The 20809-nt window shown below is 44.6% G+C and overlaps 2 protein-coding genes across 2 annotated transcripts; both read left to right on the plus strand.

Annotated features, from left to right (window-relative positions):
- The first annotated feature begins 494 nt into the window (after positions 1 to 494).
- Positions 495 to 4290, plus strand: LOC307079736 (epithelial membrane protein 3-like). Its single transcript, XM_079742238.1, has 5 exons — positions 495 to 672; positions 1699 to 1789; positions 1994 to 2096; positions 2931 to 3071; positions 3580 to 4290. The coding sequence occupies exons 2-5, from the start codon at positions 1712 to 1714 to the stop codon at positions 3753 to 3755; spliced, it is 498 nt and encodes a 165-aa protein (XP_079598364.1). The 5' UTR covers positions 495 to 672; positions 1699 to 1711; the 3' UTR covers positions 3756 to 4290.
- A 328-nt stretch (positions 4291 to 4618) lies between these two features.
- Positions 4619 to 17323, plus strand: zmynd12 (zinc finger, MYND-type containing 12; the record flags this gene model as incomplete). Its single annotated transcript, XM_079741162.1, has 8 exons — positions 4619 to 4734; positions 7254 to 7395; positions 8575 to 8746; positions 9158 to 9327; positions 13789 to 13911; positions 14275 to 14359; positions 15907 to 16094; positions 17183 to 17323. The coding sequence occupies 8 exons, from the start codon at positions 4619 to 4621 to the stop codon at positions 17321 to 17323; spliced, it is 1137 nt and encodes a 378-aa protein (XP_079597288.1).
- Positions 17324 to 20809: the final 3486 nt, after the last annotated feature.

Genomic DNA, 20809 nt, shown 5'->3' on the forward strand with positions numbered 1-20809 from the left:
ATAACATATATACCACGTACTAGTGTGTGGGGTATTATTGGTCTACAAAAGTTTTCCCCTTAAAAGTCGTTCCCCTTTTTACTCATTAACTGTTGAGTACTAATAAGGACACTTTTTCTGATTTGTTTTCTTTTTTCCTTTAAAAGCAATGATAAATGTTTTTGTTTTTTAATCAAATAAAACAGAAGCTGGTCTGTGGAGTTGGAGTATGCTAAAGAGTTATAGCCTATTTATTTGCCATATTCGCCCTTTTTAGAAGCATAACAAAGCACAATGGGGCCACTGAGGTGATTTTAAAAAGTAACGGAGTTACGGAGCCCTCCAAAAAGGCTGTTGACACTTTGTGTTTTCATGTGGTGGGGCCTCGCTGGCCGCGGGTGGGTGTAGCCTGCGAGGTTTTTGGATGGTGATCTCTCCCTCTCCGGATGTGTGAGGCAGAGTTAAAGGCCGGTCTGTTCTGCAGGGAGAAAATGGGCGTTTTAAACGTTTCTTTTTAAGAAGTCTACATTCCTGGTCCTGGAAACTCTGGATGGAATGAGTAAGTGAAAAGTAAAAAAAAATAAAGGGGAGGTGCTTTGGTACAAATTTGAGGACCACCGAAAGGGGTTTGATACTACAGAGTTGCACGGCTGTGGGTGAAGTCAGAAAAACAAGACACAAGAATATCCTGATGTAAGTTAAGATTTATTAATATTTTTACATTTTTGTTTATGGAGATCTATTATGGTGACCTATGGTTGCATTGTACTGGACATAAATAGTTTTGCAATGACTCAAACTCAGTACCCTCCCTAGTTCAACACGATCTAATGGCCTACTTCTGGATTATCATTTTTGTCCTGCATCTTGGTACAATATTTTATAACGCCTTGAATGATGATGAAGTATGATCGAAGAGCAGTTATAAAAAAATCATCCCTTTGCATTGGGTTTCAAGTGTGATGGATGTAACCAAGCAGAACGATGTAGGCCTAATTGACAGCCATGTCAACCCCCCAGTTGGCCGGATCTCCTGATAACTATCTATAATGCATCCGGTCTCCTTTCCCACTGATATTTTGGTTTGTTTTAATGTTTTCTATTTGTTTTCCTAAATTGTGTTTTCTCAAAGGATTCTATGAATTCCTTGTAATAGCTACATTTATGACATCATCACTAACTCAAATAAATATGCTAAAATATATGTATAGCCTAATAGCAAAAAGAAAAAAACGTTGAGACTTTCATTTAAAAAAACGAGTTTAAAAGCCTAAATGATTTCCAGGTGTACATTCAGTGGAAGTTGTTTACTATGCGCAGTGACAAACAAAAGCCTTCACAGTAAACTGGGTAAATATTTTGACTGCGTTTTGATCTTAACAGGCCTCGCCCTTTACTGCAATATAAATTAGCTGCTCTAGAAAAAAAGGCCCAACACACAGGCCCAGTTGTGGGGGGAAAAAAAAAGAATTTCATTGGCACTGTGTTTTTAACCGTCTCGTTGCATAACACAGGCTATACTTTGTGCTGCTGGTCACATTTTCCATTTCTTGTTTCAAGTTGAGGTAGGCACGCTTTTTTTAATCTGGGACTTCTGTGTTGAACCATGCAACAGGATAAATGGTTTTGCTCTTCAGCCAATGCTTGTATATATTTATAGACTTCTGTATATTTTGTTTGGGAAGTAATGTATATATTCCCTTTTTCTTTTTTCTGTAGCCCAAATTAAAAAATGGCGTACCTTTTGATGTTTGTGACACTACTGCATCTCATCACCCTGGCTATGCTGTTCATTGCCACTATGGAGAAGGTATCAAATGATTTCCCGCCTATTTATTCAACCTATCATCATCCAATGTTCTCCCTCATAGTAATTAAATGTACCATCAGCAAAGGTTTTCCTCCTTTTCATTCAACGTGTCAATGAATCATCCACCATCTCCCTCCTTATTACTTGTTACTTGACGAGGACTAGAGAAGAGTTGGCATCACCTTGTTGTTTCTCCCTCTCCAGTCATGGTGGGTGTGGGACGGCATGGAGAATTCGGACCTGTGGTACAACTGTAGGTTCGATAACGACACGGGCACGTGGCTGTGTGCCTCCTCCAAAGAGACCGGTGGGCTCCCCTCTCAGGCATCTCCCGTTCCCCTGACAGAATGGGCAAATGAGCACGTCTCACTCCTCTCCCCTCGCCCCCTTTCCTCTCTCTCATGACTCATTCCATATTCTCTCGTTTAATCCTTCTCATTGCTCCCTCTCGATCTCCCCCTCTCCCCCCCCGTCTCTCTATCTCTCTCTCTCACACACTCTCTCTCTCTCTCTCTCTCTCTCTCTCTCTCTCACACCATATCAATCAATACATATAGATTTTATTGACATTATTAATGGTATTGCTGTATTTACTGTATTTATCGACTGTATTAACAGTTTGTACAGGACTGTAATGATTGGATGAATGGACTACACACAAACAGAGTGTTTGTTTTACAGTACTGATTGTATAGACCCTCAGATTGATTGTATGAAGTCAGAGTATTGACTGTATGGACCTCAAGAGTAATTATATTAACACTACTGATTGCATAGACCCTCAGAGGAATTGTATTGTCTGTGTGACTGTATGGACCACAGAGTGATTGTATTAACATTACTGTCTGTGTTACTGTATGGACCCTCAGAGTGATTGTATTAACATTAATGTCTGAAAACTGTATGGACCCTCAGAGTGATTGTATTAACACTACTGTCTGTGTGACTGTAGGGACCCTCAGAGTGATTGTATTAACAGTACTGTCTGTGTGACTGTAGGGACCCTCAGAGTGATTGTATTAACAGTACTGTCTGTGTGACTGTAGGGACCCTCAGAGTGATTGTATTAACAGTACTGTCTGTGTGACTGTAGGGACCCTCAGAGTGATTGTATTAACAGTACTGTCTGTGTGACCCTCAGAGTGGCTCCAGTCCGTGCAGGTGCTGATGGTTCTGTCGGTAGTCTTCTCCTCCATCTCCTTCCTGGTGTTCCTGGGCCAGCTGTTCACCATGTCCAAGGGGGGTCTCTTCTACTTTACCGGCCTCTGTCAGGTCTTCGCAGGTAACGAGCCCAGCCCAGCGGCTGTTTCCTCCCAGTAACAACACTTCCCTTCGCTGCTTGTTTTCAACCTGTAATCCCCCCTGGGTGTCTTTGCGCTGACGGAGACTTGACCCGGTGCCTTTTCATTAGAATCCCGTGACCAGGTCAAAATACTTTGATTCAAGGTCAGACGTTTGACTTATTATTGTAATAATATGATATCATTACAACGCCATTTAATTTTGGTTATATTTATGTATTTATATATATATTTTAAATCGCTATAGAAAGCAAAGCTGGTCTTTCTGTGCATTGTTGAGGAACGGATCATGGGATTGTACTATATTTCCAATAAATTCTGTGCCTAATAAAATATCAACATGAATAAAAAAAGGTCAGGCCCACGGAAACGGGCCTGATTTTTGTAAATGGAAATTATAAGGGTCACCCTCTATAATTCACCCGTAATAATATCACAGAGGGCAGAGATAATCCAGTTTGTTTTGCTTTGTTTTGCGATTTGTTTTAGGTCTAACTGCCTTCGCAGCAGCGCTTATCTACACGCTACACAATAAGGACATCCTGCAAGACTCCCGGGAACTCACCCTAGGCCACTTTGGGTACTGCTACATCCTGGCCTGGACGTGTGTCCCTATGCTGCTCGTCAGCGGACTGCTGTACATCCACCTTCGCAAGAAAGAGTGACCAGCAATAGCAGAAGACAGTTGTAGTTCCCTGTATTATGAGGAACTACAACAATGGCCGATACAGTGTAATCATCTTACAGTCCTGTTGTTGATGCCTCTGCTTTAGTAGAAGCCATGTCCGAGAATATTTGCATGTAGGCCAATAGTTAAATGTGCTTTTTTATTTTTGTACATGCGTAGAACGGATAAGGATGTGTACTAGTTTTTAGCTATTTGATTCAGAAGCCATTGGAGTCTTGACTTATAATGCAGGAGGCTTTCATCCTATATTTAATATCTTTCTTTTGAAGTTGGATTTAATCATGCATATACCAAAGAAGTATTATAAATTGCAGCCTGATACCAAATAAGTATTAGCTTTAAATTGTTTTTAGAAAAGTTCAGGTTTATACATAACAATTGCTTTTCAATTCTGACTAGAAAAAAAGGGTTAGAGGGTTAAAAATTGAAATATATTTTTGTACATATCATTAATGTTTGATATATGTTTAATAGATTCTCCAAGTTTTCTTAATAAAAGGATTAATATTAAAACAAAAAAACGATCGTTCTGTGCTCCATGCATTTGCCTCAATGCTCAAATAAGTCCGTCCAAATCAGTAATATAGTGATTTATTATTGTCCCAAATGCTGAACCTAATTTAAACACCTCTACACTACTCAAATGGTCGCGGGGGGGGGGGGGGGGAAATCAATTCAAAGGGCGTTGCCATGGCAACCGGAGACATAACGACGTGTACTCAAGGCGTTACTATCCTCGGGTGTTTGATTCGGTCAGCACCGGTAAAGCACGTCTCTACGGTCCTTTCATTATAGCCATCGTTAGACATTTTTGGGGTGACCATTAATCGCCCAGGAGTGATGATGACGTCGACGATAAGTCCTCTCGCACTTCCCAAAGGCACCAGGAAACAATGTGAACTATGTCAAAAACCTGCACGGCTACAGTGTCTGCAATGTCGCGTCACATTTTACTGGTAAGACATTGAGTAACTCGCTTCTACATGATATGTGAAATGTAGACAATTTCCTTTTCAACCAGCATATGCATACTTTCAACTACCAGTTAGTGCTTATCTTGATTTTCCACACTAGGGGGCGGTATTCAATAGATTTCAAACATGCAGCCTGAGCATAAAAACATGGGAACATGTGACGAGCCAGACGAAGGGGTGCGACCCTGGGAGGAACATCTTGAAACAGAATCACCAAACTCTCCACTTTAAAATATTTCAAGAACCTAACATCATTATCAACACCGACTTTGTCCTTTCATCAAGATCAAAATGACAAAGCACAACATCAGATCTAAAGAAATGTTTAAATTCCCATGCAAAAAAGAGATAAGTCATTGTCTTTGTAATTGTCTAGACACGTTGTCATTTTAGCCTTTGTGGTAGAGTCTTTAACCCAACCCTGTGAGAGGAAAAGAGATCACTATTTTACTTTTTCGTTTTTTTGTTTACTTCTTAGGAAACGATTTGAATGCATTTCATGTGACCGATATTTCTGGAATCAATGAGACAGTGTACACAAGTAGGCCTATGCTGTCAAACCGTTAGAAAATGGGAGAGAGCGAGAGAGAGAGAGAGAGAGAGGGAGAGAAAGAGAGAGAGCGAGAGAGGTAGAGAATGAGAGAGAGAGAGAGTTTAAGAGCATCACGCGACACAAGAGCCAGTGAATAGCCACATCCATAACAACATGGGGATTTAGGCATCTAGGCTGAAGAACTAATGTCCTTCAAGTGACCATAAGTTTATCCTCAATGATGAGTTAAGTCCACAAATGACCCTGTACAACCGAAACATTGTGTGCTCTATTGTATCACTAAGGGAGTTTGTTTTCCTGGCCTGTGTGGTAGACAAAGAGCGCAGTCATTGTGTGTTATTAGGGTGCGCTCTCTGATTTTCGACACCGCCTTGTGAATCCCTATTTATACCTGCGTGTTTAATGGATGTGTTGCAGCCTGGCACGCACACACACACACACACACACACACACACACACACACACACACACACAGAGACACGCGTATACACACTCACACACACACACACACACATGCACACACATATGGTCACAACAAGTCAGTATGACACAGCGTTGTTATTGATGTGACGTGGCCAGTGGGCCCCCCCTTCCCCAACACACACACACACACACACACACACACACACACACACACACACACACACACACACACACGTACACAAACATACACACACATGCACACACACATATACACACACATGCACACACACATGCACACAGTCACACACCAAACATATGGTCACAACAAGACAGTATAACACGGCGTTGTTATTGATGTGACGTGGCCAGTGTGCCCCCCCAACACACACACACACACACACACACACACACACACATCCTTGCCTTGCTGAAAAAACAGAAATTATCCCTGCAAAAAAAAGAAAGGATAGGGGGAAAAAACAGTCACACTGGAATGAATGCACAGGCTCAGCAGAAGGAGAAAGAGAAAACGGGTGCACACACATACACAAACACAGACACAGACATGCACACACACACGCACACGCACACTCACACACGGACATGCATACACACACGCACACACACACACACACACACACACACACAAATGCCCGGGGAAACTCAAGATAGTTTCCACCGGGCCGTGCTGAAGACGAGGAGCAGGCGAACGCCAGAGGAGCGAAATTACAGGCTTGTTATGCAGGGCTGTGTTATTTAGCATGGCCGCGGCGCACTCAGAAAAAACCCCAGGACTGAACGCTCTTCAGCTCTGCTTCTACAGGCACAGAAACACGTATACGTATACACACACACACACACACACACACATACACACACACATACACACAGACAGATAGACAGACAGACAAACACAGACAGACAGACACACATACACACACACACACACACAGATCTGCATATGCTCGTACAGTACTGCCACAGACTCACACTACAACATCTACTTGTTTTCTATATTTCAGATTTCGAGGCCGAGGTGGGCCTTCTTGGGCAAGCAATCAGCAAATTTGGATTCAGTATTAGTGCTGATGCTAAGCTCCTTTGTAGTGGCCGATGGTAAACAGGCTGATTACGGTGTGATTATCTGAATAAATGAGGACACCCAGGCATACCGAGGAGGCTGAGTAACTTCCCAATATTGCCTCGTTAACCTTCAGGGCACTGTGGTGCGCCTTCAGCCACAAGCAGAAAGGAACATACTAATTACCCAGATGCACTGCAAGAACAGGGAGCTCGATATGAAATATCAATATGTGCGCCGTACACCGGATGAACAAGCTGTGTTCTGTTTTCATTCCAAGTTCTGTTTTTTTCTGTTAGTTGTTAGTTTCTGTTAGTTCTGATAGTTCTGCGCTGTATGGATTTTAAAAATAGGTTGAAAGTAACGTGCTTGATGTGAAAAGTACTTTCCCGGTACTTTATACACTGTGTATAGCACCCTTAACCTTTGTGTGTCCCCGCTCAGTGACCCGGACCACCAGGCCGCAGACTGGGTGGGCATCCACCAGGAGGTGTGCCCCCGCCTGGCATGGATGCGTAGGCCCGCCCCTCCCCTGGTCCTGCAGGCCGACCGGGACGCCCACCACGCCCAGGCAAGACTCAGAATGGTGAGGACCAGCCAGTGATGGGGGGGGGGGTCTCTGTCTCTTTCTCCCTCTCCCTCACTCTCTCTTTCTCTCTCTCTCTCTCTCTCTCTCTCTCTCTCTCTCTCTCTCTCTCTCTCTCTGTGAAGTAGTGCTCTGCTGACGTAGATTCCTTCAACCTGATGAAGCCTCAGAAGGTGGCAGGTGGGGCTCGGAACAGAAGAGGCATTGTTATGAACCGGGGGTTGTGAACAATTATTAGTGTAATATAATATTTAGGAGTGTTTATATGCACATTGTTTAATGTATGTGGTTGCGTGTTTGTGTTTCTCTGTTTGTGTGCAGTGCTCCTGTGTGTATGTGTTTGTGAGCAGTGCCTGTGTGTGTGTGTGTGTCTGTGCGTGTGTGTTTGTGCACAGTGCCTGTGTGTGTGACCGTGCGCAGTGCCTGTGTGTGTGTTTGTGTGTGTGCATGTGAGTTCAGGTGTGTGCGTGTATCACAAAGATGGTTCATCAACTCTTAGATGTGAGTCAGATTTTCCCTGTGCCGCTGTGGATTCCCTTGTAAAATAACTTCAGCCGTCTGCAACACATAAAAACCCTTCCAACACGTGTACCTCTACAGACACTCATCTTACTCCAGGAAATTGAACTTTATTAAATTCATAGCAACCCCATGATGTGTAGCGTGTCAGACTATGAAGCCTCCTTAAACACAATTATACTGTATAAAATACCTATTTAGAGAAACCAAACACTGAAACAGCTTGAACAGGTTATTGAAGTGATCTCATCATCTTGTGTTGGTTGATATTACATAATGTCAGGTGATGTCCTGTGGCCTGCTCCTTGCGTTGACAGCTTTGCACATTGGTCATGCACTGATCTTTTGCATCACTGGGCTCGACTTTGAAAACGTGCTTTGAAAGCAGACACATGATGCATGCTCTACGGGTTGAGGCTTAGTTATGGTTCAACATCGACGCAACTGAAGGACCCATTACGTCCTGTGGACCCCCCTTACGTCCAGGGGGGCTGACGTGAGCCCAGAAATCGCGTCGAGTGTCTGCGTCGAAGCGTCGAAGCGGTCATTGCGTTGCGTCGACGTTGGACCATAACTGAGCCTTTAGACTGTAGCAGGCCGTGACACAGCTGACAGACGCCCTGGATCAGCTAGTTGGTTCTGTGGTCTCTCCCCCCCTAGGAGGAGCTGCTGGGGGTGTGCCGGGAGGTGGCCCGGGGTAAGCTGGGGGAGGGGAGGCACCAGGAGGCCCTGCCCGCCCTGCAGCTCGCCCTGGCCTGCGGCCTGGAGCTGTTTGGCCCCGGGGCCATACCGCTGGTGCCCCTCTACCTGATGCTGGGCCGGGCCTACATGGGTGAGCTGGGGGGACTGGAACGGTGGGGTCTATTTGTGTGTGTGTGTGTGTGTGTGTGTGTGTGTGTGTGTGTGTGTGTGTGTGTGTGTGTATCTGTGTTTATATATGTGTTTCTATGTATGTGTGTGTGTGTTTGTGTTTATCTGTTTTTCTATATGTGTTTCTATGTACGTGTGTGTGTGTGTTTATCTGTGTTTCTATATGTGTTTGTATGCGTGTGTATCTGTGTGTATCTGTGTGTGTGTGTGTGTGTGTGTGTGTGTGTATCTGTGTTCTTATATGGGTTTCTATGTGTGTGTTTGTGTGTATCTGTGTTTTTATATGTGTTTCTATGTGTGTGTATCTGTGTTTCTATATGTGTTTCTATGTGTGTGTGTGTGTCTGTGTGTGTTTCTATGTGTGTGCGTTAAGGCCTGGGCAGGCTGGGCCGGGCCAGGGTCTACCTGTCCGATGCAGAGTGGAGCATGCTGCAGAACCCGGGCTGTGAGCGGGTGCTCCTCCACCAGCTGCACCGCACCCTGGGGTGCCTCCACACCTCCACCGGGGACCTGGAGTCCGCCCTCTTCCACCTCGCCACCGACGTCCGTAGAGCTGGCCTATCCACACTGCTAGAATAACTTAGCGCTATACCCCTCCCTTACATGCTCCTAGCATAGCTTAGCCGCTGTTCCGCTCTTTTACATGCTGTTAGCATAGCTTTAGGCAAGGCAAGGCAACTTTATTTATATAGCACTTTTCATACACAAGGCAGACTCAAAGTGCTTCACATATAAACATTGTCATACAATAAAAAAAAATAATCGATAAGTAAATGAAACATATGCAAAGAAATGAGTAAAATAGAAAGTGCAATGTATTTAACATCAGATCAACAGTCTCTCTGGTACCCACGTCGGGACTCCAACCCAACCTAAAGGAATTTGTTAACCACTTCGGGACTCCAACCCGACCTAAAGGAACTTGGTCCTTTCTCTGGGACTCCAACCCGGATTCTAGTCAATTTCTATTCTAGGACTCTAATTCTATTCTAGGACTCTATTCTAGGACTCTAACCCAGATTCTAGGACTCTAACCCAGACAAATGTCGGGACTCTAACCACAAACCAAAGGCCTTATTCTGGGACTCGAACCCAGACAGATGTCGGGACTCTAACCCAGACAGAACTCAGGCCTTTCTCTGGGACTCCAACCCGGTAAAAATAGAAAATAAAGGAAAAGATAAAAAGGCATTTTAGTTATAAAATAGAAAATAAAGGCAAAGTTAAAAAAGCTTTTTAGAAAGTGCAATGTATTTAAGATTTAGCAGAAAGCTTAAGCAAACATAAAAGTCTTCAGTCTTGTTTTAAAGGGGATCAGAGTTGGGGCAAGTCTTAAATCCTCAGGAAGTTTATTCCAGCTATTTTTTGCATAGTAACTAAATCCTGCTTTCCCATGTTTCGTGTCTACTCTGGGGATAATTAACAGATTGGTCTCAGAAGATCTTAGTGGTCTAGAAGGCTTATGTGGTGGAAGCATATCAGTTAAATATTCTGGGCCTAAACCATGTAGGGATTTATAGGTTAGCAACATGATTTTAAAATCAATTCTCTGACCTACAGGAAACCAATGTAACGTTTTAAGAATTGGTGTAAGATGTTCAAATATTTGGTCTGTGTTAGAACTCTAGCAGCAGCATTCTGAACAAGCTGAAGCTTCCTTAGAGTTTGTTTTGGGAGACCTGTAAGGAGACCATTGCAGTAATCAAGCTTACTAGTGATAAAGGCACTTGCTAGTGATAAAGGCAAGTTTTTGTAAGTCTTTGGTGGACATGAGCCCTCTAAGTCTTGCTACATTTTTAAGGTGATAATATGCAGATTTTGTAACTGATTTGATGTGACTGTCGAAATGTAAATCTGAATCCATGATAACCCCTAGATTTCTGGCTTTGATTGAGGTTTTCAGGGACAGAGAGTGAAGGTGTTGGGTTACTTTAAGCCTTTCCGTTTTAACACCAAATACAATATCTCTGTTTTGTCCTCATTTAGTTGAAGGAAATTTCGGCACATCCAGTCTTTCACTTGCTCAATGCACTGGCACAGCAGATCTATGGGCCGATAGTCATTTGGTGATAGGGATACATAGATTTGCGGGTCATCAGCATAGCAATGATGGTCAATATTGTTATTTTGCATGATTTGCCCTAGTGGGAGCATGTAGATGTTGAATAAAGAGGGTCCTAAGATCGAACCTTGTGGGACTCCACATGTCACGTTGGTTGATTCTGATACAAAGTCCCCAATGAAAACAAAGTAGTTCCTATTTTGTAGGTAGGACCTGAACCAATTTAAGACTGTGCCTGAAAGCCCCACCCAGTTTTCTAACCTGTAAAAGGTTTCCAAAAGTATTGTATGGTCTACAGTGTCGAATGCAGCACTGACATCTAGTGGTATTGAGGTTTTGCCAGAGTCGGATGGACGTCGGATGTCGTTTACAACAATAAGGGCAGTCTCAGTGCTGTGCAGGGGTTGAAATCCTGATTGGAAAGTGTCATAACAACCAGTTGATGCCAGGAAGTGATTAAGTTGCTGGAGGACAACTTTCTCAATGATTTTACTTATAAAGGGTAGATTTGATATTGGTCTGTATTTGTTAACAATAGAGGCATCTAGGCTCCGCTTTTTTAAAAGGGGTTTATTAATTAAGTTTTCAAGGCTTTTGGGAAATTGCCTGACTGGAGGGAGTTGTTAACTATATGCAATATGTCTATTGCTAGGCAGTCAAAAACATTCTTAAAGAGGTTGGTAGGTAAAGTATCAAGGCAACAGGTGGATGGCTTTAGTTGTGTCACAGTTTCCACAAGAGTTTTAGAGTCTATAACATTAAAGCATGCCATCCTTGCCACGTTACTTTTGCCTGAACAGGGTGGTAGTCCAACATTTTTGTTTGAAGTGGAGATATTTATGGCGCGTCTGATGCCTTCAATTTTATTAGTATAAAAAGCTGCAAACTCATTGCATTTCTGTGTGGAATGGAGATCAGGTGGAATTTGTGTTGGGGGGTTGGTCAATCTGTCAACAGTTGCAAATAGGGTTTTTGCATTATTAGAATTGGTTTTAATGATATTGGAGAAAAATGTTTCTCTAGCACTTTTTATGTCTAAATTGTAGGCACGGAGGATCTCTTTATAGATATCATGGTGAATATGAAGTTTTGCTTTACACCAGATGCGTTCAACCTTCCTGCATTCTTTTTTCTGTGCTGTTACAGAAGCAGCTTTTCTCCAGGGTGCCTTTTGCTTTCCAGAAATCGTTTTAACCTTATAAGGTGCAATGACATCTATGACTTTCAAAATTTTCAAATTAAAGTTTTCTACAAGATCATCAGCAGAACATGGGTTGAGAGGTGGTAGCAAGGAGATGGCCTTTTTAAAAAGTACAGAGACAGTTCAAATGTGTCCAAAGTGGTAAAAAGTTTTTTTGCACACTTCAAATCATCAGTATGAAAATTAAAGTCACCAGTTATAACTAGACAGTCAAAGTCTGTTGAGATGCTTGACAATAATCCTGTGAAGTCATCATGGCTCTGGGGTGCACGGGTGGCCGACGCATGCACAGCTCGCCTCTCAGGCGACGGGTTTATGGGTGGCAGGCGCATTCGTGGACTCTTGAAGTGGCAGGAACCGGTTCTTCAGCGGCAGGGTTCATTTCAGTGACGGGCTAATCCGGCTGATACATGCAACTTTAGCTTCGGGTAGCTTAGCATTTGGCGTTGAGTGAACTTGTTGATTCACTTTGGTATGTTGTTTTGGCTTAGTGCCGACTCTGTGCCAGTGAGACGCAGCTGGAACTGTCTCTCTCTTGTCCAGCTTCGGGAAGGATACAGTGTAGCTTTGATCATCTTGTTGTGCATTTGTCTGAGTTAGCTCAGCAAACTCACCCATCGGCACTGTATCCTGGAGGAGTCCTTTGCATTTTTCTAATGCCGCTAGTCTCGTTTCAAATAAAGCCACTGTCTGTCGCAGTTTGGTGCAGTCTGTGCATTTCCCAGTCTCCGTGCCTGAGATATCCGAGTACAGAGGCATGTTGGCGATAGGAAAGTCCAAGGCTTTTGCTGCGGTCTGATCCGGGAGTCATAAAAAGTGCCAAAATGTATTGTTGAATCGTGTGATGGAGGACGATGGAAACAAACTATATATCGTTAAGTATTATGATCATGAAATAAAATCAAATAAAGTAGATCCGAACGATGAATTAAGTTGTTTTTTCCAATGCCTAGCGGAGCTTCGGGAAACATGACCTCTTTCTCTGCTGCCTCTTATCAAGATAGAGCTATACCGCTCTCTTGCATGCTGTTACAATAGCTTAGTCGCTGTTCCGCTCTCTTGCATGCTGTTACAATAGCTTAGCCGCTGTTCCACTCTCTTGAATGCTGTTAGCATAGCTTAGCCGCTGTTCCGCTCTCTTACATGCTGTTAGCATAGCTTAGCCGCTGTTCCGCTCTCTTACATGCTGTTAGCATAGCTGTAGCGCTATACCGCTCTTTTACATGCTGTTAGCATAGCTTAGCCGCTACACCACTCTCTTACATGTTGTTAGCAGAGCTTTAGCGCTAACTTTGCTGCAGACCTTTACCGCCATACTGCTCTCTTGAATGCTGTTAGCATACCTTAGCTGCTGTTCCGCTCTCGTGCATGCTGTGTTATCAGAGTTGAACTGCTATATCACTCATTTAAATGCTGTTAGCATAGCTTATCCACTGTTCCTCTCTTTTAAATGCTGTTAGCAGAGCTTAGCCGCTGTTCCTCTCTTTTAAATGCTGCTAGCAGAGCTTAGCCGCTGTTCCTCTCTTTTACATGCTGTTAGCAGAGCTTAGCCGCTGTTTCACTCTTTAACATGCTGTTAGCATAGCTTAGCCGCTATACTGCTCTTTTACATGCTTTCCCGCTCTCTTGCATGCTGTTAGCATAGCTTTAGCGCTAACTTTAATGCAGAGCTTTACCGCTATATTGTTATATGGTTACCTGGTTATGATTGTGTGTACTATCCCGTCGTCATGGTTACCAGGTGTACCACGCCACTGAGGAGTTTGGCCTGGAAAGCACGGTGCCCTGCGGGGGGTACTTCCTCATGGCCGAGGTGTTCAGGAGGCAGGAGAAGAAGCAGGTCGCTCGGTCCCTGTACTCCCAGGTGAGGGGATACATAGGTCTTATTCACCTAGTGGCCATCTTGGAAATGAATCAGGAATTCAGCCCTCAGTTCCAAGATGGCAGCTAGCTCAATAAGAATTTTCGATAAAACAGATAATAACATAGCTGCCATTTAAAACCTAGATGGCCGCTTGGTGACTTGAGGCCCATTGAGAGTAGGTTGACATTTTTTTGTGTATGTTTTGACGATGACAATGAAGTAGTGTGTTCATCAGACAATCCATCCATCTTCCTATCTATTTATTTTCTGTCTGTCTGTCTGTCTGTCTGTCTCTCTCTATCTATCATTCTCTGTGTTTTTTAGAATTAATTGCTGAAATTGTGTTTTCTGTTGTGGTTGTAGGTCGCGACCACGTGGCACTCCCATCTGACCAAACTTTGTGAGCCGTACCTCAGCAGTGGCTCCTCCCCGCTCCAGCCTCCCTTTGGTAGGCTCACACGGGGTGATGGGACGGGGAACTCTCTGTGCCTGTTTACCAGAACCGCTCCGGAGTCAGATGGTGTTACGTCGTGGATTGTACACGATATCTAAAACTGGTTTGACCTCAACTGATACTAAGAATGCCAGGATGGGGAAAAGCGTGAAGAAGGCCATCAAGACAGATTTCTTTGAAAATGACGTTGTGAAGTTTGGCGTAAAAGCCTCATGAGACCATCCTGATATTCACGTTTGATTTTGAATATGGCCCTATATTGATCCAAAACCTTCCAATCAGAGTAAAGCAAAGTAAAGCAATACAATATTCTAATCTGAGAAAAGCCTTCTGTGCAAATTTCTGTTAATCTTTTGACATCTTCCTCAGTATATTGGAGATAAAAACTGATTGCTACACTTCCTTCAGCACCAGCACTGCATTATTGGGAGACTGCTTGTTTGTCATGAACTGAACCTCCCTCACCTTAGTGCTGATTGTTCCTAACATTTGAACAGCCTACTTACTACACATACTACACACATACAGTATGAAATATCAACATCAGCATAGTACACTATAGACATTTGATAATATAGTCTACAGTATACTGTAGACACCTCGATAGATACATTACGTATCATCAATCCGGTGACAGCTGATGTCCACATTGAGGACCCTATTGAGGACCCCCACCACCACCACCACCACAACTACGTCACACAACGTTAGCGTAGCCCTTAAAAATAAGGTCAACTTTGTAATATTTAGCCGTGCTAGCATGCTGTGTTTTAGGAAAGCTAAAGCCTGGATTTACACCAGGGGGCGGGGGGGACATAAGGTCTACTGCTGACACATCCCCCACCCACCCCCCAACCTGCCCCACACATGACTCTAAGCCTATTAGCCGCAATGCTATTTCTCGGGCTTTGCGGCTAGTTAGCGGACGTGTGACCTTCCTGCCCTTCCTATCTCTTGGATCTCCTGGTCATGATGGCGCGGCCCGGAACATTCCACATCAACAATAGCAAATCACTGTATGCACTCACAATAACACCTATAGGGTTAATGTGGTCAGCGTCGATGACAGAGACAGCTTCAGCTCCAACGCTTTGGTCCTCAATGGATTGTGGCATCTTTCCGTCTGAGACACGGGTTAGTCTAGTGGCGGTTAGAGGGTTTGACTCCCAGCTAGACAATGTTCTGGCTTCGAACCCCCTTGTCATGAAGATGTCATTGTGATCCATTCTGGATAAAAGGGTCTGTTAAAAGACCACAGAGTAGGGGTCTATGCTGTGACCGGGAGGCGGTTTTGGTCAAGGCGCCACCCGATATTTTGTCCTTCTCCTTACATTGTCGTTACATTCATGTCGAAAAAGCGAGAGGACTTTGGTCTGTGCATATTGTTTGTCGATACAGTGTCAACGGTCGAGTCATGTCAAAAACAACTTATGATTGTGTCCAGCCCCCCAACTCATTGTGGGGGTCTCGTCCCATAGTTGGAGAACCGGTGGTCCGGTGGTCTGTCTGGCGCGTCGTGTTTTCATGTGTTTTCTCCTCAGACCACACGCAGCTCGTCGAGTCCGACCGGATGCTGAGGAGCATGCTGGCGTTAGAGGGGGAGGAGGAGGAGGAGGAGAAGGAGAAGGAGGAGGAGAAGGAGGAGCCATCCAGTGAGCGTGACAATCAGGGGGTCCTTTTGAACCACAGCCTGGCCATGCTCTGGTTCCTGGCCGGTGACGCCCAACAGGTGAGGCCGTGGCAGAGGTCTGCAAGCCGAGAGTCACAACAACATCACAGCAACACGGTGACACATGTCCCCTGTTGGGGTTTCAGTGTTGTTACAGGATCAACTGGAAAAGCAGAAAATGGACCAAAAAAAACTTCTAATATTACAACTATATTACTACGAAAGAGCTTTTTTTGGATAACTATATGGCTTCATATAACCACCTCTTTTATATATGTCCCATGATTGAAATTTTCATTTTCATTTAAAGCAACTGAGGAGGATTTCTCCTAGATACAGGAGTAGCTTTTTCACGGATGATCAAAATGATGATTTGATTGATTTGAGTTTGACACCAGAACCACCAACCAGAAGGCTGTCCTGCCCACTAAAACATAATTTTTTCGGGGGCAGGACAGGAGAGGAGCGTAGGGTGTGGGTAAACGCTGCCCCTGAGAAGTGACTGTGCTAGGGAGTGCCTCTAAGCAAATCAAACAGAGGATGACACCTCTATGGCGTTACTACAGAGCACACTCCATATGTTTAACCCTGAGGGGGTTAAACAGGCATAGGGGGGAGAAACACACTCTGTTTCAAAGCTGCGGCCATCCGGGTGCATTCGACACGTCGCGGTGTCATGTTTCCTCACTTAAACCGCAACGGTGACGTATGTGAGGGTAGGCACTGTAGAGACGGCGCCCTAACCTGTCCGTCCTCTGGGAGTAGGGCGGGGGGGGGGGGGGGGGGGGGGGGGGGGGGGGGGAGTCTGGCTGCCTGCAGGTCAAGCATCCAGCAGGAAGTGAGGGATTAGCTGGCTAGGCCTGGTGCGGCCGCAGACAAATCCCTGCGCATTACACCAGCCGGGCCTCTGCTGTTCCCACAGAGAGCAGGGCAGCTGTAGCACGCACACGCGTGTGTGTGTCTGTGTGTGTTTGTGTGTTAATGTATGTATGTTTAAATGTATGCGTTTGTTTACATGTGTGTGTGTTTTTATATATATATATATATATACATATATTTGTGTGTGTGTGAGTGTCTGTATGTGTGAGTGGGTATATATGTGTGTGTGTGTGTGTGTGTGTGCGTGTGTGTGTCTGTGTGTGTACCAGGTGCTGGAGCTGGGCCGGGGGGCCCTCCAGGGGGCCGGCTCCATCCAGAGCCTGCTGCGGCTGGCAGGGAGCCAGGACCCAGAACCCATGCAGACCCAGGAGCCCTCAGGGGCCCTTGGACCTCAAGACCTAGTCCCCTGAGACCAGCCAGCAGGCCAATCCTCCCCGATGGCCCCCGTGCCGACTCTTCTTAACCTCCCCCCCGACTTCTGAAGCCCGCCCTCCCCCCCAAGGTTACATGATGACTGCAATGTAAACTAATTAAAGTGTGTTGTGTTACCAAAGGCGTGTGAGTCTGTGGGGCCGCCCTCCACTCGCTGAACAGGCTTCTGTTCCGACCTGTAGAGCAGCTGGAGGGAGAGCTCTGAGAAATGCTTTCCTTCAACGCAAAGTCGAAGATAAATGCCATCTGATCAGAACCCTGGGGCACAACAGGGTGGCATTTTTAATTGGTTATTTTAATCCGTCTCTGATGGGCTGAACTGGTGAGAAGCGACACAGTGATGTCATGTGAATTGGTACTGATACAGTCACCTATTTAGTGTTGGGGGGCTGTGAGGTAATCCCCCACGCCTCCCCCAGTGAACTTAAGGCTTAGTTATGGTTGCACGTCGACACAACACAAGGGGATTTACGGACCCGTAACGCCCTTACGGACCCTCCTTGTGTCAACCGCAAGGGCCTGACGTGCGCCTCCCAAAAATGTTAAGACCTGTCCGCTCCCTAAAACCCAACGCAGAACCAAAACAGGTTCACGACTGCGGCGAAGCGTATGCGTGGCCCTTGCGTTGCGTCGACGTGGAACCATAACTGAGCCTTAAGTGAGGTCGCCCTTCCCCTCCCCCTCCCCCAGATCCAGTGAACTGAGTGAGGTCACCCTCCCCCCAATCTCCCCCAGATCCAGTGAACTGAGCGAGGTCAACCCCCCCCCCCCCCCCCCCCCCCCCCCACACACTCCCTCCCCGTTCCCAGATCCGAGGTCAGGTTCATCCGTTGTGCACGTGTGGTCTATCGCACCTCCAGTTCCATTGATTGTGAACGCTCGCCTTGTTTTCAATAATGACTCATTTATTTATTTTTACTATATAAAAAGAAACATATTTATATTAACATCATCTCTCACTTGTGTGAATTACATATCCTCTGGGATCCACATTGCAACACTGGTAAAATGATTTCACACGGTCATATCGCTTTGAGGTTTCTTTTTTGGTACACAACGATTTGTTGGCCGGCTGAATACTGCTTTGCAAGTCAGAGGCCCCTCTGAGCATTTGACCGTCACATCCAATCCACTGTTCCCTTTCCAGCCTGACATTTTGCCATGATGTGATATATAACGCCAAGCATGATTCTGTCTGTTGTCAAGACACCACAGTCACTCCCTCTTAAATAGGGCTTCAATGTGTTGCTTCATCCAACTGTTGGTATAAAGATGTTTACCTTGGTATAAAGATTGACCATCAGTGGAGGACAGGGAAACCTAATGATCCGTGTGAAACATATTTTATATATACACACAGAATTCATTCAGCATGTGTCTCATTATTCATATCAAAACAAGTGTCAATGTTCAAACCATCTTGCAATTGGTATTACGAGTATTGAATTATACAACAAAATGCTTGCGAGTGGTCTTTTTTTTTCGGCATTGAGATTCATTTTTATTCGTCGTCGAGAGGCAACAAGACATGGGAACACTCGGTTCTTCATTCCCTTTTTCATATTTTGAGCCAAATGTACAGTAGCAGCATTTTCATCAATAAATAGTAACCTTACTTCATGCCGTTGTACACAACAACCGGAAACGTAGGGGGCCTCTTCCACCACCCCCCCTCAAAAACACACTCTCTCTGCCCCCCACTACGACCGGGTCAGAACAGCAAGACGTCACCTCAATGACATCATCCAACTCCTCTCTCACACATCTCCTCCCCCTCTCGACTCAATCCTCTTCTCTCCATCCCTGGCATCGAATGAGGGACTTATGCCTTCTTGAGCCTCCCTTCTGCTTTGAAACCACCTCAGTTGTACACAGGGCTGCTGGAGAAAGGGGTGTGTGTGTGTGTGTGTGTGTGTGTGTGTGTGTGTGTGTGTGTGTGTGTGTGTGTGTGTGTGTGTGTGTGTGTGTGTGTGTGTGTGTGTGTGTGTGTTTAAAGTCATTAGTGGTCACGACGACCGTACCGGGACCATCTTTGGTCGCGTGCTCAGGATGCCGTAAACACTGTTTACAACTGGTAGGGGGCCGGACGTAAAAGAAACACATTTGAGATCCACCCCCGTGGAGGAGAGGAGGGTGTATTTTGTTGTTTTTTTTGTATTTATTATTTACATTTACCTAGAAAATACTGTAATGGGGAAAGGGACACATACTTGGATACAAAAGACGACAAGAGATGGTGACGGGAGTGTTGTCCCGGGATCGGGCAGGAATCGCTGTGTTCACATTTGTAGTTTTTCAAAAGGTGTTTCTGTAATATACTGTATATATCCCCAGACAACATCACAGTATTGTAAACGGTGTTAAAAATCTCAGGGATAGTGTGTAAAATGTTGGCAGCCGTCTTGTCGGTTTGGCCCTTGGTAGATGATCCCGGACAGGGTTAAGATTCACAGCAGTCTCGCGTCACGGAGACAAGATTAGTGTGCACAAACATGAGCGAGGATTTAAAAAAACACAGAACAATGTAGAAAAGAAAAAGAAGAAAAAAAGGAAGGAAAAAAAAGTGCATGTTTACCTTGAGAGGTGTACACAGCATTCTTTTTTTTTAATCACAAGCCTTTTTTTGTTTCGACTGTTGTGTGTAGATGTCAGTGTGTGTAGTTGTGTGTGAGTGTGTGTGGACACATGCGCCACATGCTTTGAGTTTGGGTGAGATTTGGGGGCGGGGCTAGGGAGAGATCAAGGCTGCTTCCCTGAGTCGCGTTCAGGGGGTAGATGAGCTAAACGGGGAGAAGTGAACCGTCCACACACACACACACACACACACACACACACACACACACACACACACACACACACACACACACACACACACACACAAGTGGCACACGCTGTGTGACCATTTTGTGCTTTTAATCCCAGGTGGGACTCGAGAGGATTATACAGTGTTTTTGTTGTCCTCAGCTAGCAGATATTTTTGCTGATAGGCATTGGTTGAAACAAGGCTGCCTGGTGAAAGTGAGGTGAAAATCAGATTTTTTGTTTTGTTGTTTTAAATCAAAAGCTCAAGAAAATCTTTCAAACGCTTTAGAAATCCCCAGAAAAGATAAGTTATTTTCTAAACCATCAATAAAACAAAAAAAATTACATTATATTGAAAACAGCTGAAAAAATATATTTTTTTCTATTTTTTTATTTGTACATCATGCCTAGGCCTATGTAATCGATGGGTTACCTCAGCTTGCTTAAAAGAACGGAAGAAAAACAGAAAGACGATAGTTTATCATAGTATGCATTAGAAATCATAGAAATCAACGTCTAAATCCATTCAAGAAGAATTAGCACCAAATATCAGTTTAAGTCATCCCCCCCACCCCCTCCAACATCGCAGGTCTGTACAAAACTGGATTTGTACCCAATAACTTGTTAAAATTGGCAGTCATTGTAACCATTTTTGACAGTTG

This window comes from Pollachius pollachius, assembly GCF_949987615.1.
Source record: "Pollachius pollachius genome assembly, chromosome: 8".
In the NCBI taxonomy this organism is placed as follows: domain Eukaryota; kingdom Metazoa; phylum Chordata; class Actinopteri; order Gadiformes; family Gadidae; genus Pollachius; species Pollachius pollachius.